The 24,205-nt window shown below is 36.0% G+C and overlaps 1 protein-coding gene across 2 annotated transcripts in view; it reads right to left on the reverse strand.

Annotated features, from left to right (window-relative positions):
• Window positions 1–24,205, reverse strand: part of MDFIC (MyoD family inhibitor domain containing) — an 89,563-nt gene that overhangs the window by 29,215 nt on the left and 36,143 nt on the right. For both annotated transcript variants that reach the window (XM_039473024.2, XM_074379180.1), the window contains one exon: window positions 2,734–3,009. In XM_039473024.2, coding sequence (XP_039328958.1) covers window positions 2,734–3,009 — 276 coding nt within the window. The remainder of the gene's footprint in view (window positions 1–2,733; window positions 3,010–24,205) is intronic.

The following is a 24,205-nucleotide window of genomic DNA, read 5'->3' on the forward strand; positions in this document are numbered from 1 at the left end:
TCTTGCTATGTAGCCCAGACTGGTCTTGAACACCTGGCCTCAAGTGATCCTCCCTGGCAGCTCTCCCAAAGAGCTGGGATTACAGGTAAGAGCCAACCCAACTAGGCTTTAGTCCCAGGTATCATGTTATAGCAGTACAAGCAGACTAAGACACCTAGCCACTAAATCCCCTCATTCTTATGCTTTATAAAAAATAATTTCCATCCGTTTTTGTTTGCACAATAAATCAAGCCTATTTGAGGCTTACTGTTCTGACATATGGATCCCCTGAAATTCAAGTGCTATTTCTGTCCACCACAACTGTTTCTGCCTCTGCCCTGTTCCACACAACAGGTGTGAGGTGTTTCCTCAACAAGAAACCACATCTTCTATACAGCAAGAGATCTATCCTGAGAGTAAAGCAGGTGCTGTGAAAAGAGACTCACAGAATCTTGGCACTGAATTTAATTTTTAAAATTATCTAATCCAAACCCTTCATTTCATAGAAAAAGCAGGCCCATAGAAACTCAAGTCCCCTAGAAAGCTGGTGGCAGAATTGAGAATGTTTTTCCTTTTAATTTGCCATCTACCAGTTCAGTAGATTTTTTTGTTTTGGTTTGGTTTTGGTCTTTATTACAGCACATTGCCAGAGAATAAATGTAACTTCAAAACTGAAAGTCAGAAGAAACAACAAAATTTTAGGGTGCAACCTTAAATAGTGAAAAATCCTGAAGACATCCAACTTTGAGAAAAATATGGACAATGAAATTTTCATCTATATTCAGGCAATCGCAATAAAAGAAAACTACAATTGTCTAAATTCTGTAGTCTTACAGTGAAGATACGGGTAAGACTTTGCAAAATATATTTAGACAGTTACATTTGTATTTTATGCTCCTCATGTCCCCAACCCAATCTGGAACGTATTTTGTGATAAAAGCAGATTACAAGAGACTTCCTTTATCTAGAGCTCTGTAATAGGCCATAAGTGTGAAAGTGAGCATGAGAGGAGAAGAGAAAGAAAAAGAAAAAGCGGGAAGGAATGGAGAGAAGAAAGGAGAAGGAAGAGAAAGAGGAAGAGCAAAACTGTATCTCAGTCACATACTGGTGATTTTCTTCCTCCTTCATATGTTACTTATGAAGCTGCATTCTTACACTAGAAATAAATTCAGACATGGTATTAAAGGCAAACAATAATAACAAAAATTATAAAAATTGTATAAGCTATTTCAAGTTAGGATTGATATGCAAATGTTACCGTTCTTTAATACAAAAATAAGTAAATATCAAATGGAAAATAAGAGGTTAGGAACATAGTAAGTAAATTCAAATGTATAAAACAAGTAGATTTCAATTGCATTCAATTATTTCACCCAATCACCTAGAAGCGAAGATCCTCTAAAGAAAATTGCATTGCCTTCCCAACTCCTTGGAGAGCCGGTTTAGTTAACAGCCTACCTATGCTTCAGAGATGACCATGCAGCTTACATGTCAAACTCATTTTAAAGTGTCAATCAAGTCCCTTTCAATCTAATTAGTTTGGAAAGTAGTGTCACTGACCTGGAACTATGCAGACCATTTATTATCATATCATTTGATCAACCTAACACTTTATCTCAGTTGAGTTTGAGACACCTGTAGCCAAAATGTAATATCGTTTCTCCCACTCATTACCGGTAATTCTCAATACAATTTCCTATTTACAACTCAATTTATCTCTATGAATAAGCATGACCAACTTCACAGAGGCATTCCACAGAATTTCTCTTATTTAAGATTCCATAGCAAAATAGAAAGGAAAAGGGAATAAGGAGAAATATATGTATATCAGATACATATAACAGATTCAAGACTTTAGACATGCAATAACTGCTAAAAGAGGAAAGGAGGAAAACCAGAGTACCATGGATACATTGAAGGAAATTCAGATCCTTAAATATGAGAGGAGATTTTTATTTTTTTAATGTAATAAAATGAATCATGTAAAGGGAGGCTGTAGTTTGTCATCCTGTGCAATTTGTTTGATTAATAAAGAAAAACTTTCTCAGGTTCATAGTATTTAACCTGCCTTTAACCCGGCCAAGGGCAGGATGAGATAGAACTGAAGAGGTAATAACTAGTTCCCCAGGGGACAGAGAACACAGCCAAGTGCCTCTAAAGGAGGAGTTGGTGACCTGACCACAGTGAGGCTGGAATGTGATGGGAGTGGAGGCAGTTGTGGTGCTGGCCAACATGGTGGCTGGAAGATGCTGGTCAGTCAAGCAACAGAAATCACCTGGCCCATTCCATGGCAAAAGTGTGAAAATTACCTAATCTTTCTCTCATTTTAACTTTGTCTATTTAAGAACTGGTTTGCAAGACAAAAATACAAGCAGGTAATCTTATCTCTGAACTATAGAATAACATATTGCATCAGGGAGGGATAAAAATACGCACACACATAGTCGTGTATGCCATCGAAATGTTGTATTTATATTTTTAAATGTGGCATTAAAAAAAGAAGTATAGCAGATATATTTAAAGTAATGACTATTCACTCTAGAAGACGATCATCTAAAAGCAGGATGTCAGCTGCCACTGCTTCCTTTTCTAACTTGTGCTTTCCTTTGGGGAAGTTAATCTGCATCTTACCAAAATTCCTGTTTGTCTGAAGGATAAGCAAGATTCTTCAATTATATTGGCTTGATCAAATAATTACCAAAAAATATTATTTTACATCTGGTCAAATAAAATCTACATGTATCTCAAACTTACCTTCAGGTGAAGAGCCTGTCTTTTGGGAAAAGACAGCATTTACTTTGCTCTTCTTACTGATATCGCTGTTTACAGACAAGCTGGACTGAATTTTTCTATGCATTTTTTGAGAAACAGGTGCTGAAAGTTTGCGATTATCTGTGGATCCATGTTTGGCCCCATGGTGAATTCCATTTCCATTGCTCAGACCTGTGTGGCCGTTCTTTATCTTGCTTATTTCCTCATCACTCAGTGCCTGTGCTGAAGTCTGAAGCTGAGGCAAGCGCTGAGGTTGGGCTAAAAAAAAAAAAAAAGTCAGCCAGTTAAAGAAAAATAAGTTCATATTTTTACATAATGAAAACACATTCAGTAACAGAGATTTGGGGTTTTACTCATGATACTAACACTGAAGAGGCAAGAAAGAAAAGAAAGGAAGAAAAATACTAACAGACATAGAGAAAGTATAATTTACTAAAAGGAAAAATGGGAATGGGGTCATCAAAAGTGGGTTTGTACAAGGATATAAAAAGTAGAGTAGAGAACTGCTGTTTTGGGGTGGTTTTAAAGGAAATTCAAATTAAAAATCTGAAAAGGTAATTCTGATTCAGAGAAAACTGTTTTCTATGTGCCGGGCCCTCTGTGCAATAGACAGGGCAGTGTTATCTCAATACTACTACAACTAATCAACAACTCAATTAGACATAGAGAAAATATAATTTACTGAAAGAGACATAGAGGAAGTATAATTTACTAAAAGGAAAAAGGGAACAGGCTCATCGAAAGTGGGTTTGTACAAGGATATAAAAAGTAGAGCAAAGAAATACTGTTTGGGGTGGTTTTAAAGGAAATTCAAGTTAAAAATCTGAAAGGTAATTCTTATTCAGACCATATTGATTGTTTTCTTTGTGCTGGGCCTTCTTTGTACAATAGATACAACAGTGTTATCTCAATACTACTACAACTAATAAACAACTCAATTGTTTTTTCAAATAAAAGGAAAGAAACGATAAGTTCTGGTATTCAAAGCTGGACAATACAAAGAGATATACAGTGCTTTCTTAAAAAACCCCATTGTAAATCCTGCAGAAGAAAATATTTTCCGTATTTATTCTTTAATTTTATTTTTAAAGAAACCAGTTATGAAAAGTTAGGAATACAAGCTAATTTCTTTAATAAAACATATCTACCAAAATTAAATGTCAGGACTTTAGACATACTCCCTGAGGTCAGGAACCAGCAAAGAATGTCCACCTTTACACAACTTATACAACATTCCACAGGAGATCCTAGTACAGGCAGTAAACAAGACAAAGAAATTTAATACGTCCAACTTCTAGACCAGAATAAACAAAATTTTTGAGATATGCACAGATTTGAATGTTCTGGGGATAATCTAAGAGACTATAAATACTGAAAGTCCAAAAATCTAGCGAGATTGATACACGAAGAACCACATAAAATCAACAATGCTCCTATATGGAAATAGTATAACCAATTAACAAATACACAAGAAAAATGACTCTTCACAATAGCAAAAAAAGAAAGAATAAGCCAACGAACAAACAAAAGATGATATACGTATCCTGGAATTAAACTAGAAAAAATAGGCAGAGGTTTTATGGCAAAAATTACAAAATACAACTGAAAGGCATAAAAGAAACTCAAATAAGTGGAGCGAATATAAATATGTTACTTATGTTAATTCTCCCCAATTTATTATTTAATGTCAGTTCCATAACACTTCCAATATGCTTGTTTTGGAATTTGACAAGCTGATCCAAATATTTAGATGGAATAGTAATCAAGAAACACCAAGGAAATTTTAAAAAGGAAAAGAGGGTTGCGGGATTTGACTTACAAGATATTTATATTACAGTACCTAAAGCAGTACGGCATTGGATAAAGCAGAGACATATAAGCCAAGGAAGCTTATGAAATTATTGAGCCCCAAACATGGGACTTGTATATTAATGTTAGGTAGACATGCGTACACCTACATATTTGGGCATAATATAATTAATATGTATAATTAATTTATGTATTGTATCAATAAATATAATTAAATATTAATATTGACATAAATATTAATGTAGCAAGATACAACATAGGTTAATGTTTATATTAATATATAGCATAATTATGTTAATTATATACATATTTAATATTTATATATTGTATACATTATATATTAAATATATAAATATAATATTTATGTAATTGACAATATAAGTTGGATATCATGTAATTAATATAATTGGTACATGTAAATTCCAAGTTTAATAAATGTCTATATAGAAAAGACAAAACTTTTTATTTTAAGTGAAAATGGACAAGACTGTTTTAATAGCATAAGCACAAACAAATATGATTCTTTAGCCAATGAATCATAAAACAAATGGGGTGAATATTCAAGTGTTGTGTTGTGTCGTGTTGTGTTGTAGTGTCCGGCATTTTTGGTCACATTCATGGGGCTAGGTAAATTCCTCTATGACATCCCTAGTCTACTCTGGAACTAGAGGACAAGGATGTGACCTAAGTTCTACTGAAAATAAGCATGGCTTGCATTTGGAAGTGATTGATGCAAGCTGTTAGCCACACCAGGGTGGTGGAGTCTTAGCACAGGCAATGAAGAGGTATTTGTTGACTTCGGCAGTGAGGGACAAGTCACGGTGTCCACCTCCTAGCAAAACAGTGGCCCAGTGCTATAGGAGTGGGATTTTCAATAGAAAAGCCCTACTGAATGGATGGACATGATCCTTGTCTGTATAATTCTGGGAGCATCCATGTGCTGCTAATAAATTTATTTTCTATTTAAATTAGTCAAGAGTTTTGCAGCTAAAAGCCCTGATGTCTCCCCAAAAGTTATCTATTTACATCAGTTAAGTAATAAGGTTATTACTAAAACCATTTACCTTCACTGTATAAATTTTAAGAAAAGATATAAATGACAGCTTTTCAGCAAAATCACCAGCAACAACAACAAAAAAATCATTGTGAAAATTTTACTGTGCTATACTTTCCTGGAATTTCAAAATCTAAAACTTGCTGTTTTAATTGGTCTTTTTTTCTGTTCACGATTACGAGCGATTATGAAATGCAAATTACATAAGACTATGAAGAATTGTTCCACTTGGAAAAGGTATTGCATGTAAACCTATAACAGCTATACATGGGGTTGATGAATGTGCTAAAGAGAGCTTATTATCTCTAGTATGGGGATCAGATAGGACTTGAAACATTTTTCAGAAAAAAATAAGACAGTTTGCATCTGAGTCTTTAGTAAGCCATTATTTACTTCAAGTTTTGTTCATATATCCTATGTACTATAAAGAAAAATATTGTAACATATCAAAACATTCTACTCATTTATAAGCATATTTCAAGAAAAATGATGGATTTTTTAATTTAAATGCATACTTTCGTACCAAGTCTATTAACATTATCTGATTTATAAAAATATAGAAAATCCTGTTAATAGTTTCTCAGTTATTTAGTGATAAAGAGGAATAATAGTCTAAAAGTAAACATCTGTTTAGCAATTATATATGCCCTTCTTATAACTAAAATCTACAAAGCATCTCTAAAGGGAGATTTATTTCTTATTGGTGTGCAATCGTTGGATTTAGATATTAATTTGCTGCTTCTGTAACTTCCTGTATCAACTAGAATGACATTCTAATGACTGCTATTGGACATAAAGCTAGTTATGCATATCTCTTTAAAAAGATGCCAAAAAAAAGAAGAAAAAAGTCAAACCTAATTTGGTGTTCTTTTCAGAGCACTTTCTAATAATTTCTAATAAAAACATCACAAATAAATGGAATGTTTTGGGCCACTTTTTCCTCTGAAAAGAATAATTCAAGCAATCTGAGAGCTTGAAGAAGTTGAAATGTCGTTGACCAATGCTGAGGAGACTCCTTGTCATTCAAAAACATCCTGTCATATTTCATAATCCAAAATAAATTCAGAATTACTATGTAATAAACATTGTCAATAAAGAAAAAGTGGTAAACGACACTTGCATCCTGCTACCAAATTCTAAAATTAACATATTTGACCTTTTTCTGATATCAAAATTGATTATTTTGCAAATTACTAGGTATGGCTGGAGTGCTATTCTCATGCATTCTTAATGATTTATCTATGTTTCAGTCTTCAAAATGATATCCATTTCTGTTGGCAAATAAGTAATAGTACATTATTTTTGCTTCACTGTCACCTAATTATTTTCACTATAGTTTGGATTATAATCAGATAACCAAGTATTATCCCTTTACTCCAATTTTTTTTAAATTAAAATAATTTCTTAGTTGAATAATTTTGCCACATGTGTGTAGTAAGTCAGTCAAATCAAAACTGGGTAAGCCTTACATACATTAACTATCTCAACAAAAATTAAATTTAACTTTATTGATAACTGTTTATAGGTATGACTTGAATTATGGTAAAATTACAGTTAAAACCAAGTAGGAAACATGATTTTATTTTCAAATAAAGAACAAAAATGCCCAACCAATTAAACCACAACCACTTGACTTTAAACAGATTTCCTCCGTATTGTGTCAAAGTTGTGTACGGCTTTAAAAAAAAAAAAAAAAAGCACGTTAATATGGAAACGACACAATGCTTCTTAAAACACAAGTGATGCCTAGGGACCCTCACTCTCCCTTTAATGATCCACTGCTCTCATTCAGCTGTCTTTCTTTTTTCAAATCTTTACATATATGACAGCTCTCAAAAGTAGACCATAGACCATCTGGCATTTTCAGAGGTGTAACTTGTGCAAATTCAGCTCTATTGGGAGCGCACTGCTATCTTCTGCCTGCGTTATAAAGGGACAATAGAATGTAGAACTTATGAGTTGTTTTGAATTATTCATTTTTTTGCCTGTATATTCAAGAAATTTTACAAACTCTGCATTTTGTACTACATAATCACATGCGTTGAAGGTACAAAGAAACTTTTTGACACCTCTTTTCTACAGAAAGCTGGCATTTTGTTTGATATGTGAACATTCAGCATCTGTTATATCATTCTAAACAGGATGGGTGCTTCTACAAAAGACCCTATTTTAAATTTACTCTATAATACTAGCAAAAAAAAAAAACCCATGTATTCTTGATATTCAGTAATGAATGCAATACACATCAAAATTTCAAATACCACTTATAAGAACATTCAGCATCTTCAAACCTGGATAGTATTGGTCACCCGCTTACCATATGTGTAAAAATTTGGAAAAAAAAAAAATCATTGCTGACACAATGCAGCATGATTGTAATTTTAATATCCATGATGAATAGTTACAAATGTCTTAAGAAATACTGCGCTTTCTAGGTTCAAATGTTTTCAATCAGGAAGAAAACCAATAAAATTAGGTCTAGTGATTTTCAATAAGAATAATAAATATGGGAGTAAATGAGTCAATAGCATGAACTTCTTTTTGATTTTTGTTTAAAAATTGGTGATATTGTAGCTAGTAATAACTATGTTTGAAACCAAAGCTGCTGGAGCTGGAGTAGCAATATAAAGCAACATTTTGCTATAGCGTATAATCTATTAGCATGTGCAAATCATCTTCAGCTACTGGTCTCTTTACACAAGTCAGATTTAATAAGATTACAAAAGAATTCTCATGCTATTCAGTTTAAATGGTTGTTGTACACATAAAAAAATCAAAATTAAACGCTCAGGATGTAAAACTGTCAGTAACAAAACGTTCAATGTAAAATATGAAGGGAGAAAATGACTTGGTGTAAAACTAAATGACTTTCCTCAGGGATAGCAACAAAGCTTTATCTAGTGCCCAGGACCTTGCCACTCCATGGTCACAATGGGCCAAATATACACACACACACACAGATAGTGGAGGATATATATATATATGTAATATACATCAAATATGATATATCTAATATGCATATATATATATATATATACACACAACAACAGCTTTAAAAGAAGATGAAAAGTTACTTCAATATGCACTAATATGATAAAACTATCTTTTATATTGCTATATAATGTGAATTTAGGCTAAAATCAACTAAAATAAACATCCTAACATCCAGGTTTTTTCATCAAGTTGATCCAAGTGTTTCTCAATATGGAGACCCTGTATGGACCCCATATCCTAATATTGACATAGTCTAGAAGCTCCTGGCACTTTCAGTATCTGTTTTCTTTAGTTCTCCTGAAAGGGCCTTCTAAATTTTTTTTTTTCCCCTTTACCTCTTGAGCTTCTGGACTCTTTTATGAGATCATATTTTCCATCTTAATTTTATTTGATGTATATATTTAACACACTGAAATACATTTTGGGATCCTGACATTTTTTGGAGCACTGACCAATTTAAGGATCCCAGTCAAATTCTGTAACTACCTGGCTGGGAACTTGCATAGGAGACAATTGTTTTATGATTATATCACATCATACAGAATTTTTAACATTAGTTCAGTTTTAATGATTGCAAAATAAATCTGCAGATGTCAACAGGAAGTACAACTCCAGATGACAACAGGAAGTAGAATCCCACCCTCACCAAAGAAAGGATAAAACTTTAGAGGTTATTTAGAGAGGCAATAATTTTTCTGCATTTCATAAAGAACATTTAGGCAGTACTTAAACAGATTTAAATAATGTATGGAGTGACAGACTTTTCTCCAAATTAATTTTCCCAATTGTCCTAAGTACGTGGCTAGTCCCATTTCCCAGTTTTTCCTTGCAGTTAGGTTCAGCTATGTAGCCATGTTCTCTCTAAAGGAATGAGAGCTGGAATTATTTCTGCCACTTTTAGGACTGGGTTTTAAAACCTGGGTGTGCACTCTCTGCTTTCTTTTTTGCAGTTGGCAGCAAACCAGTTTTAACCACAGCTGAGTGAAATCTCTTAAGGGATGTTGGAGAGAAAAAAACAAAAAGAATATGCATGGCAGCAAGGAGGGGAGCCTCTCTCACTGACCTGCAGTGCTCATTTCCTACTGTTCCATAAGGAATTAACTTTTATCCTATTTAAGCTACAGAATTAATGCTGGGACCCTGTAAAACATTAATAGCGTCTATCAAGGCCTATTAACAGCTAAGTACTGTGAATATATATATATACACACACACATATATTCATATATACATATATATTCATACATAAAGGAATATCTACAATACATAAACTGCCCTTAGCCCAAATGACTCAAAATATGCCAAATTTCACAAGAAAGAAATGTTTAAATGATGATCAGCTACAAATATAAACAATCTATTAGTAACACATAAACAATCTCTTAATAGCAGTAGAAAGAATGCTGCTTAATCCACAGCTACAGTGGATCTTAGAAAACAGACAATCTGAACCAGGCGCAGAGCCCAGTGCTTTGGGAGGCTGAGATGGGAGGATTACTTGAGCCCGGGAGTTGGAGATCAGCCAGAGCAACATAGTAAAACTCTGTTTCTACGAAAAAAAAAAAAAAAAAAAAAAAATTAGCCAAGTGTGATGGCACATATCTGTAGTCCCAGCTACTCAGGACACTAAGTTAGGAAGATGGCTCAGCTCAGGAAGGCAAGGTTACAGTGAACCATGATCAGACCACAGCACTCCATCCTGAGTAACAGAGGGAGATCCTGTCTTAAGAAATAATAAAGAAAGAAAAGAAAGGAAAAGAGAAAAAGAAAGAAAAAGTTGACAATCTTTACAATGCAAGGTCTAATTATTAATGAGGTATGATAATAATATAATGTAGTTTTTTTGTTTTTCTGTTTTGTTTTTGCTTTGTTTTTTAAGAAGGTGTATCGTTCTGTCACCCAGGCTGGAGTACAGTGGAGTGATCTCAGTTCACTGCAACCTCCTTCTCCCAGGTTCAAGAGATTCTCCTGCCTTAGCCTCCTGAGTAGATAAGATTACAGGCGTGCACCACCGTGACTGGCTAATGTCTGAATATTTAGTAGAGAAGGGGTTTCACCATGTTGGTCAGGCTGATCTCGAATTCCTGACCTCATGACCCATCCGTCTTGGCCTCCCAGAGTGCTGGGACTACAGGCATGAGCCACCATGCCAGGCCGATATCATATAGTTTTGCAGAAAAAATACCCCACCTACTTTGCCATTTGAATTATTTACAATTTTGCCAAATTTCCATCCTAATCATGGCTAGGAGGGTATCCAATAGGGTTACCCAACCATCCCAGTTTACTCAGGACTAAGTGGGTGGTGGAGTGGAGTGGGGCTTCCTTGGATGAAGAATTTTTAGTTTTAAAACCAGGTCTGTCCAAGGCAATCCAGGATGAGTTGGTCACCTTTGGATCTGGAATAATTTATAAGCTTTTCTCAAACAGCTTTCCTCAAACAAGATATTGGCAATGATAAACAGTGGTAAACCTGTAGATTTTGAACAAGACAAACCAGAGTTTGAATGCTAGAGACAGTATTTCCCAGTTCTGTCTTGCAAAAGTTACTTCACCCCTTACCCTAAACACTCCCTCCCTCCCACACATTAGGACCTTTGCTTGCGAATGAGAGAAATAACAGATCCTCTTATATATGGGGAGGCCCACCTTCCCAGCCCCTTACCCTTGTTTTTCCCTTTCCTTATTCTCCTCTACATAAATTTCCCCATTTCTTCGTGATTTACTTTTTGTCTTTTGAGTATTTTTTATTCTGTGTTATTAGTGTTTGTTTTGTTTTGTTTTGTTTTCTGTAAATCAGCCCAGAACCTTTTGGCAAATAAACATTTTTCAAGGTAATATACAAATATTTTCTTTCATTTTTCAGAAAAATTATGATGTGATAGTAAAGTAAACCAAATGTAAATGGTTTTAAAGAGAATACTCATCATTTTCTTTTAAGATCTGCATGTATTACCAAAACATCCCCAGATAGCAAACCAATGAAGAAAACAAATATATACACTATATTCCCACCTAGCATAGTTTGTCTCTAATGCTTGTTATCCAGAGACGTTAACTAGAAATTATGACGTACAATAGCTGGCCTGATGTAAAGCCAAATGTGTCATTCATCTGAGGATCAAAGCAAGCATTAGAGGCCACAAAGCATGCAAGAAGACCTCCCATTAAGAAGCATGCAACACTCTTAGGTTTCAACTCAATATGCATATTGAGAAACTTAGATAGATGCAGATTAGCTTTCTGATACAGGTCCCAGACCCAGCCCTGCCTTTGGATATCTTTAGCCTCCTCTGTGTGATTCAGGGTCTCTGATAAGACAAAAATATAAACCAAAACTGAAACCAAGAATTCTGACCTAATAAAATCACCTGTATCAGAAGTAGATTGTTGAAATATGAAGCTAGCTAAATAAAGGTAAGAATGCAAACAATGGGATCACTCCATCCTAACCTGAAAAACGATCACTTAATATTAAAGAGCAGCTAAGTGGTTGGTTAATACAAGCCTCAGCAGTTCTTGGAATGTGTATGCTAAGTCTGGAGCTTCAGGGTACTCTGCAGAAAACTGCCCATGTATTGGTACGTTAGACTTCTTATGGCCGTTAGAAGTATTTACAACAAAACAGTAAACTTCATTCTAACTAGCTGAAGTCAAAGCCAACTAGAAAAAGTAGACAGCTTTATTAAAAGCTATTTTTTACCTACAGGTGATACAGCCAAAGCCAGCAACATGCAAATAAATTTGCTATTGTGTAAACTTAAAAAGGTCCTCTCCTCCATACAGATACATTTCCAAAAATCATGCCTGGTGTGGCTCCGGCACTGTTGAGTAGAGGAAGAACTGGAGCTCAGTCCCGACTTGCCTTTGTGCGATTCACACATGTACAAACTAAGCAACAGTCTTGGTAGTCAGGGATCTGGGACCACTAAAGCTAAGATAACCTTATACATGTTAGCTGAATTTCAGCAGCCAAGTTACTTGTTACAATTTGAATTTAGTGTGCTGGCTAAAGTGCTGGAAAATGGAACAGGAAATATTAGGGAGGAGATTGAGCTGTTGCAGACTGAAACCCCAGGCTCACCCAAGTGCCTCTCCCACTCACTGCCCTTAAGTCATTCAGCTAATTCATTCACAAGGGGTAAATTCTGGAGAAGGTGCAGCAATCCGGGTCAAGCCTCACCACTCACAGAAGTAGAGCTAGTGACAGGAAGCTATTAAATTGATACTAAAGGAGATATGGAGAGCCCAGAGCCCAAAATCAAAAGTGGTGAAGCAAGGGACCAGAGTCAAAGATCATTATTTGACACAAATTTGGAGCCAGTAGCCAGAAAACGAAGTCTTCTACTGCTACCTCGAAAAAATAAGGATAGATAAGCAATCAACAAAACTCATAAAGAAACTGTATTGCTAGAAACATCCCTAGCCTAGCAAATAAAGGCTTATGACTGTTCCACTCTAAGGCAATCTGAATCCAAGTCCTTGTTACCAACAAGAAAAGCACTGCTGAGGCTCCTCCAAGGGAATCCTCCCTGAACCCCTTCTCAGAGACGGCAAACAAGGGGAATCTTCTTGGCAGATAATCCTGCAGTAAACAAATCCACTGTGACAGAACCCAGACCGAGGGTAGGGAAGAAACTCAACAGCAAGATGCTTATGATAGTCCCTGGCCATATCAGCTTCTGTACCAGCCCTGGCCAGGGAAATACAATGGATTCCCTAGACCAGCACTGTACTTCAGAGTTTACACTGTGGTTGGCCTACAATCTGTCTATTCAGACTATGTTTTAAGCCATATGTTGCAAGATCAAGAAGGGCTCCATCCAAATCTGATTTAGGTCAGATTTCTGAATTACTTCAGAGGAGTAACAAACATTACCTAGAGGTCTGCAGAATAAGATGACACCAGCTCTAGATGCTTCATCTGGATGTGACTTTGATTCCTCTCATTAGGGAAAGAAGTACATATACGTTTGTGTGAGGGATCACTGGATCTCATTAAGTAGAAACACTGTGACAGTATCTGCATGTTTACACACACATACCTGTGTGCTGATCAGCCAAAAACAAGACCACAGTAGATAAGTTCTCTTGGTCTCTCCAACATGACCCCTTTCTTCTGGTAGTAGTAAAGATACTGAGTCTGGGACCTCAACTTACTGACATAAACCCTTCACAAAAATAAAGTATTTTTAATTGTCTGCATTTTGTGCACCCAGTTTGACAATACTGGGCATTTGCTGACTGGCCTTGATTATATAGCGTTCCTTAAGGACAAGATCCTGTATTCTTAGAATTCCATCAACCTTATCAGACATGTATGCTGACAAAGAGCCTTGTACATTGTTCAGCACCCAGTGGACACCCAGTGAAAATTAACTGATGATGATGAATTATACTAGCTTTTAAGCTGTCACTTGATCCCAGAATATAACAACCTTCCTGAATAAATCAAGCAACAGTTTGGTATTCAATACCATTATAAACTTCATCCTTCACCTTCATGAGTCTAGGGAATTGCTGTAAAAGCATAATATGAGGATGGTGGAACTGTAGCAAGGATTCAAGAAATTCACTCTGCTGTAACAAGGGAATTAGAGATTCAGTTACAGATATCATACCGTGTGTAGAAAAATGCATCAAAAGTACTAGTTAAGTAACCTTTTTGAAAACAGTATTAGAAACGTCAAAGTCAAATTATGTATCTAAAAGTTGTTTTTTTCCTCCTTGTAATAAAAGCAAACCCAACCTAATACACAAGTGAAACTAGTATCTCCTTGAGATTATGGCAGTGGGTATGCAAATGAGGTTCCTGTTAGAAGATACAGAATTAGGTAGAGGAACATACAGATTGCTAACTGAACATTTACAAAAGTAAATTAATTTCTGGTAGTATACACAAGGTAAATCAGGAGAAAATCAATTCTATTATTATATACTTCCAAAGCTTTAACAGTAGTGCTGATAGCCCTTGAAGTTCATTGTGGGGAACATTCCCGTGTGAGACCCCCAAAAGGCGTGAGTCTCACTATACGGTGAGTTTGATCCCAAACAGTTTCCTACTGGAGGCAGTCGAGCTATCCGGAAAAAGGAACTTAAAGATGAATGATCAGTTTCTAATATCAACCATAATATCGTTTGGGCCTAAAACTATGCGGTGCTGCTAGACCGAGTGACCCCCTGCCAGCAACCAGTTCCTGCTTTTAACTTTCTTATGACTCTTTAAGAATAAGTTTTAACCTTTTCTTTACCTGCCTGACTGCCTTGTACCCTAGACAATGGTTTAACTGTTGGGATATTTGCAAAGCAAATGCCACCATAAGGGATGGCCTTGATTTCTGACTCAGAGACTCCTGAATGGGGAAGTTGAGTTAAGTTGAGTCAGGAGCAGACAAAGGAGAATCCGGTTAAAAGATATTCTGATGAGGAAAACCTGAAAACCTTTTCACATCTCAGTTCTAAAACAAGATCAAACCAGAGATACCTACAGCCAGGAGGAATAATGTCTGGATGTAAACAAGCTTTGTGATCACAGGAAATTCTGTTACTTTTTACAACCACTGATTGTGTATCTGACTTTTCAATTGTATAGGCCATGTAAGATATACATGTGCATTTCCTCTTGCAACCATTGTGTATCTGATTTCTCTCTTGTATAGGCCATGTAAGGTATACATTTGCATTTCCTCTTGCTATGACGTAAACCAGAGCAGAAGAAAGTGTATTTATTCCTGGCCTTTGAAAAATAAAATTTGCTGTTTAGGCATGGCCTATCAGCCCTCCAGATCCCCACTCAAGCGCACTCTCTCTTCCAGGTATTGGGACCCTCTTGCAGGTCGAGAGACCCCCAGCAGACGTGCCTACCCATCCTGGACGGTCCCCAACATCTGGCGACCACGAAGGTCGCCGACAGTTCATTGCTGAGCAGTTGTCACTAGAAGGGCTTCTATAAATTCCCTTAAAATGCAGCCTGAGAAAAGGAAATCTTTGGCTTTAATTCTAATAATAGTTCTCAGTATAGATGACCCTCTCTCTGACATAAGTTGATAATATAGGAATGCAAGCAGAGTTCTAAGAATTGACTTAGGAAAAAAACTAGGATGGTGCTAATAAGCTTGTCCAAACCATATAGAAAATCCTGGGGAGTTTCCTCCGTAAAGAAGTAATGAACAAGCTGCTTATCCCACCTAATCAAAGAACAATATTCAGATAAATTCATGCAACAAAAGTTTTCAAACCTGCAGATGCAGATTCACATATACGAATTTTAAATTTTTTTATGTCAAAGATTATAGCTTAAACATAATGAAAAATTTTAGCATGTAAATAAATAAGTAAAAATGACACTATTTTCTCACTATGCTCATTTGTTTTCTCCTGAGATTAAAATCTTGCCCATGTTTTAATTTTTTGGAGCATGATTCGAGAGTATGAATTTTAGATTTTTGTCTTTATCAAAGTAGCAAGACAATTTTAAACTCTCTGGGAATAAAATGTTACATAAAAAATAAGCATCTGCAGACCAGGTGTGGTGGCTCATGCCTACAGTCCCAGCATTTTGGGAGGCCGAGGTAGGTGGACCATTTAAGGTAAGGAGTTCGTAACCAGCCCGGCCAACATGGTGAAACCCATCTCTATTAAAAACACAAAAATTAGTCAAGCATGGTGACAGGCGCCTGTAATCCCAGCTACTCAGGAGACTGAGGCAAGAGAATCAGTTGAGCCCAGGAGGCGAAGGTTGCAGTGTGCCAAGATCATGCCATTGCACTCCAGCCTAGGCAACAGAATGAGACTCTGTCTCAAAGACACATATAAGCATCTGTAAATGGCATAAAGAGACAAACTCATTAATCATATTTTAAGATTTTAACATGATTAAGGCTGGGCATGGTGGCTCAGGCCTGTAATTCCAGCACTTTGGTAGGCTGAGGCAGGAGGATCTCTTGAGCCCACAAGTTTGACACCAGCCTGGGTAACATAGCAAGACCCTGTCTTTTTTAAATGAGCTGGGCACGGTAGCCTGTGCCTGTGGTCTCTTCTACTGGAGAGGCTAAGGTGGCAGAATCGCTTGAGACTGGGAGGGCTAGGCTGCTGTAAGTTGAGACTGCACCACTCCAAATGGAGCAACAAAGAGAGACTTAGTCAAAAAAATAAAAAGATAAAAAAAGATTAATATTATTGAGACCATTTACACAAATATTTTTCCTCTAATTGTGCAATTAAAACCTACTAAATCTCTCAAGGTAAGTTTGGCTGCAAATTGACTTAAATACATCATTATAAAATATTTGTTTTATATACTATGGCGCCAGGCACCGTTCTAGGAATAAGGGACATTGCAATGAACAATCTTGTAAAGACTTGGCCCTCTTAAAACTTGCAAATATTTATCATTTTACATAACAGGAAATCCGAAAATAGGGCAGCTCTAGTATTATTAATTTCACAGCTTTATATTATGAAAGACACAGGTTCTGTATCTTTACAGTCATCTCCAGCATATCAACTTTCTCATCTGACTGTTGCCCTCATAGTTATGAGTCTATGATGCAGCTTCAAGTATTTCATCAAAGAATGACATCAAGCCTTGAAAAAAGGAGGCATTCTCCCTTAATGTCTTTTTCTAAAAATATTTAAAAGCTCTTTCCCAGAAATCCTCCAGGAGATTTCCTCTCACATCTCGTTGGTCAGCACAGAGTCACAGGCTGACTCCCAAGCCAATCACTGGTAAGGGGAATAGGATGACTGTGACTAGCTGAAACTAATCAAAATCTTTTCCTCTGACTTTTTTACATCCGAACAAAATCTATACTCTCTTAAGAAAGAAGCCAAATGTTCAGACAGCAACAAGTAATTACTTGTCAAAACATTTAAAAAAAGAAAAGTATTGGGAATAATATATAACACCAAGAAATTTACCAGAATTTTAAAAATCTGAACGTTTTATATATTTGCTTTAAGTAGGTACATTTAATTTTTAAAAAAATCCAATACACTTTTTTGAATAACTGAATATTAGCACCTTCATCCCTTAACATCACTGAGAAGCTAAATTCTGTCCATTAACAATCTCCTAGAATAGTCTGTCCTCCAAATTGTCCTCTTACTACTAACCATGCTTCCCAGATACAACTTCTACATACACTCTGGGGGCCTAACCCTGTCCTACCAGATCAAAACCTTTCACGGAGTGGATCCTAGAAACAATATTTGAAAAAAGCTTTCAGGTGATCCTGACATACAATCAGATTTTAAACTATTGCTCCGGTATAAATTATTATTCTGTAAATGTTATTTTATTATTTTATTATAGTGTTTAGTGACACAAACAACCTGTTCTTTTTTATATTTTCTTGGTGGGAGCCAAAGTCATGTGACTGTAGGTTGTAAAATTCCATGATGACACCTTCCACTAGGTCTCATCAGCCTGAAGTGCAGGTGGGTGCTTCAAAAAATGTTATCTTGGTGGTTTTGTCTTGAGGATAGAAAAAATAAACCATATTAAAATGACAACATCCAGTTTGGTGGTAGTTTTTCTTTTTTCTTTTTTTTTTTTTTCCTGACTAGGACATTAGAGTGAGCATAATGAGCACAGACTCTCCGAGTCGTAAAAGAGAAGTAACAACAGGCTCACAGTTTCAGCACAGCCAAGCCCAGTGGCACTCACAAATCATTCTTCACCTTTGGGAATTTACTTTGATAATGTAAAGCACTAACTGTTATCTTTGACATTATGAAGAACTAATTTTGCTACATCAAATAAATAATATAGCCTACTAAAACTAAATTGATTTTCTAAATTTGCTCAAAAGATTGCTTTCATTAATGAAATCCTGAAATTTAATCAATTCTTATTTTCAATGACAATAGCATCTGGAAAATATGTGAAACACTAAAGTCAACTAAAAGAAATCTAGAGATTTGGGTTTTAAGTGTTGTCTCTAGAAACAGCATCCTGTTGTCATACTATACGTATATAGAAAAATTGTAACCTGAACCAACAGGGCATGGAGGTGTGTTATTCTGTTTTGCATGTGATGCATTTTAACTGAAGTACTCTTCTAGGGGAAAACAAATGCAAAACTAAACTAATTCAGAATACAAGGGTAAAATGTAAGAAAAATGAAATAATAAAACAGGGAAAGATACAACCAAATGAGAGAGAAAGAAAAGATTACTTTTTCTCATACTATAAACTTTCATTGAGCACCTAATAATATCCAGAAAACTCTGTGCTAGTTAATAGGGGTCAGAGAGGGAATACATCTCGAAAACTCTCCTAGATTACAAAACTGGCCTGTCTCTGCTCATTCGCCACCACCTGCCACTGACTGAATGAGTATGCCCTTGCTATGTGCCTTGAACACAAATACCTCTCAAATGTCAACCGTGTTCCATAATCCATCTTTTCCATTCCATCTTCCTTGCCAAGATCAGTTTAAGTCCTCACCATCTCTTATCTAAGTTATCTTGGTCTCCTAACCTGCACTCCCAGCCCTCAGATTTCCTCTTCCAGCCCATCTTCCATTTCACTACAAAAAATATATCTCTAAAAAATAAAACCAAAACAAAACTTGTTTATACTAATGTGCTAGATGAAAGCTCCAGCAGGTTTGCTTATCTCCAGGATAAAATCACAACTCAGTAGGCTCTTCCAAACCCTTCACAGTATTGCTCCAAACTCCTATCCCATTGTTTTCTCTTATTTCCCCATGCTCTAGCTACACTGAATTTCTCCTAATTCCCAAAGATATCATGATCTTTCCAGGCCTCCAGGCCTTGCACCTACTACTCCTGTCCTTGGAATGCCCTTCACTATATCCTAGTCTTACATGAGCACCAAGCTCAATGTCGTCTACTATCTGCCTTTGCTAAATGGTTCCCCTGGGAACCTTGCCGCTTCCTCCTCTGTATCTAGAGCAAAATTTGTTTAAAGGTGTGTCCTCTCCTCCAAATTATATGCTTGTCCATAGCAAGAAACATTCCACTCCTTCATTCATATAGTCACTCAACAAACATTTATTAAATGACATATGGAAAACCACATACATACAGTGCTATTCTTCTGATCCAGCACTGAGAACAGTAGCCACATAGAAAAATGACATACAGTAAGAATAGAAAGAAGCAATAATGTTCTACTGCAGCTCCCCATTTCAATGTTTAAATAAAATCTGAATAAGTACATATTGCTTAACTAGAAAAGCAAATTAAAAAAAATAATAATGTAATTGCCTTTCTCTGCACTTCCCTGATGTAATCTGACTTCTGCTACTTAACCCTGATAATTTTTGAAACCTGTAGAAAGTGTCTGCATCTTCCAAACCACCATAACCATCTCCTGCACATAACTCAAAAGGCCAATTATTATTTCTAATTCAAATGGGTTGGAAAAATGACAATGTCAAATGTATTCATTACCACAGACCTCACATTAACTTCATCAATAGTTAGAAAATGGAACTCTGTATTCCAGCAGTAGACAAAACCCCATAAATAATACATGGAGCTAACAAAACAACTGAAACAATAAAAAGATTTCAGCACTTGAAGAAAAACAGGGAATGGAAATACCCATTATATATGAAATTATGTTTTCTTTATGTTATGCAATCTTTTACCATTTATCTACTGTGTAACAGACACAATGCTAATATGAGTTAAATAGAGGTGAACAACAATAAGCTAAACGTGTAAGTAAACAAAGCCCAGCACAGTGGCTCACACCTGTATTCCCAGCACTTTGGGAGGCTAAGCCAGGAGGATCAGTTGAGGCCATGAATTCAAGATCAGCTTGGGCAACATAGCAAGACCCCATCTCTAAAAAAAAATTTTTTTTTTTTTTGTTTTTTTTGTTTTTTTTTTGAGACGGAGTTTCGCTCTTGTTGCCCAGGCTGGAGTGCAATGGCGCGATCTCGGCTCACCGCAACCTCTGCCTCCTGGGTTCAGGCAATTCTCCTGCCTCAGCCTCCTGAGTAGCTGGGATTACAGGCACACGCCACCATGCCCAGCTAATTTTTAGTATTTTTAGTAGAGACGGGGTTTCACCATGTTGACCAGGAGGGTCTCGATCTCTTGACCTCGTGATCCACCCGCCTCGGCCTCCCAAAGTGCTGGGATTACAGGCTTGAGCCACCGTGCCTGGCCTACAAAAATTTTTAAAAACTTAATCAGGAATGGTGGCACCTGCCTGTAGCCCTAGCTACTTGGGAGGCTGAGGCTGGTAGATGGCTGGAGCCCAGGAGGTTGAGGCTGCAGTAATCTATAATTGTGCCACTGCACTCCAGCCTGGGTAACAGGCTGACAGACCTTGCCTCAAAAACAAACAAATAATAGACACCCAGTTTTAAATTATGGCAACTAGTATAAAAATACTACTGGCAGAGAGAATGCCAGGGGAAATATTTTAGTTTGGATACCAAGGAATGGCACTTCAACAAAGATCTGAAGGGAAAGGGCCCTCATAAAGACAAGGAGTAACAGGGTCTCAGATCAGATTAACAACACCTGCAAAGCCCTGAAGCAGAACAGGGCTCAGCACATTTGCTGACCTGATGGAAAGCCAGTGTGGCCAGAGAATACACACACTGTCCTCTGGACTGTATGTTTATTGCCTAAATCAAATGATAAACATTAACAAATACATTAGAACAATCACAGAATGTACTTCCATAAACCTTTCCCGGCAATATTCTTCCAAATATTGTGCTTATTTACCATATAAGCCATTACCATCATAAATTATTCATTCATAAGACCACTCTCAGTATAACTGACCAGAAATTGGCTTAAAAATTTACTGCAAACCAAGACACTCCCAATAAAAGGTTCTTCTAAGTTACATATAGGGGTCATTGACTGTATATAAATGTAAAACATAACCACAATTTGGAATATTAGAAAACATTTATAGAAATTTTATACCTTAATTACTTTCCAAGAAAGAAACACATTCATTTCTCTGAAAACCTATTTATATTGAAATTGAATGAAAATTGTTCTTAGGCTAGAGAGAATACCATGAATGATTTGATGCTTTTTAATAATAAAATGAATGGTTGTGGGAATCATGTTGCCATTCTTATGAATCTGCTCAAATTTTAGAAGTGAGACTATTCCTCTGATTTGTATCTATCTTTATATTTTAGTTTAATTTTGTAAATATGGTTCCTAGTCAATTAAAACATGTAATTCTCTAGCAATAGTTCTCAACCTTTTTCAACTCCACAGAGTTTATCTGAGCACATCCTTTAGTAATATCCTGTGAGGTTCAAAAAAACAGTCTCCTGCTCCAGAGACTCTTACGTCTCCTGCCTTCTGCACTTCACTGGAGAATAGTAATTCTAATACTGGAAAAATGGAAGGTTAGAATGATGACCAAGGGCAGTTTTTATCATAAGGGCAAACCCCTATGGGAGAACAAAATGGACACTTGACAGCAAATTGAATCTCTATATATCTAAGTCCTTAACAATTCCCATTAATTTCAAGTAATTATTTTCTATTAATATAGCCTTTCAAATCCCATATCATGGTTTACAAATTTCAAGTGGTTACTACATATTCTCATTGATAATCAAAGATCACTTTCAAAAGTTACAGCTCTGGCTCTGCCACTATCTAAGTATTCTTGAACAAACTACTTACCTCTCTGCTTCAATCAGTCAATTGAGAAAGACAGAGGTTGAACACACTGATCTCTGAGCATCTTCCCTATCTTTAAATTAAAAGAGTATAGATCCATGATTTATTGTCAACATGTAGAAAAACAATGTGTATATGACATGATATCTAGGAAACAATCTGGAAAGAATCAATATAAGTACCTACTTCATTAGGCCTTGTAATTCAGAATCTAAGCCATCTAAATAATATTTATTAACATAATTATTAAAATTTTCTTTTCTAGAGAAACAATTAAAAGAGGGTAAAAGGTGTGATATCTTCTACCCTCTCTTACTTGTTTTAGTAGGATTAATAGTTTTAGTAGAATTAGAATCTGAATCACAGAGGTCCACACCTCACCTTCTCTAAGTACATGTGGTCTTTCACTACACACTGGTGTTATATGCTGCCTACCCCTTTAACAGCATCTAACTAGGAACCTCGCTCCTATTAAACAGGGAGTGGCTGATGAGTAAGGTACGCTTTTAACCATTCTTTTATTTTCAATTTTCCACCAGTTGTATTATTATTATTACTATTACTAGTCAATTTAGAACGTGGGAGTCAAGCTAATTAGCTTACAACAGGTGTACCTTCCTTTTTTTAATTTTTTTTTTTTAAAAGCACCATTCTATGTTTGTATCTATAGTCACTGACACCTCCGGTTATTCCAAAGTCTTCCTACATAATCATTATGTGGTGAAATTTCAGCAGTTATTTCCCAAGGCACACTGGAGTGGACTGCAATGGGCCTGACTGACTGGAAACTCTCTAAGTTGAAATTAAGTTATCTGAATAATGAAACTTCCTTATGGCATTTTTCAAAAGACTAAGTTTTAATGTTGTATGCCAAAACAATATCAAGCAGCTATGTCAAAAGTGGAGATGCACATGATAATGAGCCTGTCTTCCAAGAGAACTTTCACAAATATTTTCACATTTGTATTAACATACAAAGATGTGAAAATGACACTACACCTTCAATTAAGAGGGAGAAGAATAAAACCATCCCCAAGTGATTTAATGTCTTCTTTGCTCTCTGAGAAATACTATTCTAGGACTATAAACCACCCATTTTTCGATTCACTGTAATTTAGTGTTTCATACACTAAAATGGACACTAAAATCTGTCATTATTACTGACCAGGCTGTCATCACACCTACTCAGTCATGCCAGAGCTGTAGCTTCTGACTCTGAGAGCTTATTTATCTAATTTTGTTTTATAGGCTCAAGAAGTGATAGGTGGTCTTGTGTTTGTTTTTAGTAAAAAGAAAAATTAATTCAGAAAATGAACACTACCACACATTTGTGGTTTCTGCACAGAAAGTATGTACTCTGTGAACTGTGTCATTCAAATAGTGTTACTTTAATACTGTAGATGTCATAACACAAACAAACAAAATTGAAGACTTCTTCTCAGTCAGTATTATAACAAACCCCTCATTTCCTCTAGGCTTAATGAGGACAAGGAACTGATCATGAACCCAATGTTTATCAAAATAAGCAAACCTGAGGAAGATAATAAATGAGGAATGGCGATTCCTTAGCTAAGTAATAGGCTCCATATTTTAGGGAAAATAGTTTTAAACATATTTAAGGTAATGATGATAACCTAAATCAATTTCAGAGTAAAGACTTCACAGAATTGTTCAAAAGATAAGAGATTGTATTTTGTTTGCATGTCTCCAAAAAAATCCGGAGTATATGGTGCTTGCAAATGGTCTTATGCTACATGGACTGTGTACGTTGTATACTAATTAGTTTCCACAGTAAAACTAAAGCCAATAAAGGAACTCCCTCAATGTGAGAGTGATTAGAATTCTATTTTGCAAGAGCAGTTTAGTTTATAATACTTATTCCTGGTAGCAAAATAGTTCCTTCCACAGAGGCAGTTTCTTCACTTTTACTTAATAAAATCAAATTATCACAAG

The sequence above is a fragment of the Saimiri boliviensis genome, chromosome 10 (assembly GCF_048565385.1).
Source record: "Saimiri boliviensis isolate mSaiBol1 chromosome 10, mSaiBol1.pri, whole genome shotgun sequence".
Taxonomy (NCBI): domain Eukaryota; kingdom Metazoa; phylum Chordata; class Mammalia; order Primates; family Cebidae; genus Saimiri; species Saimiri boliviensis.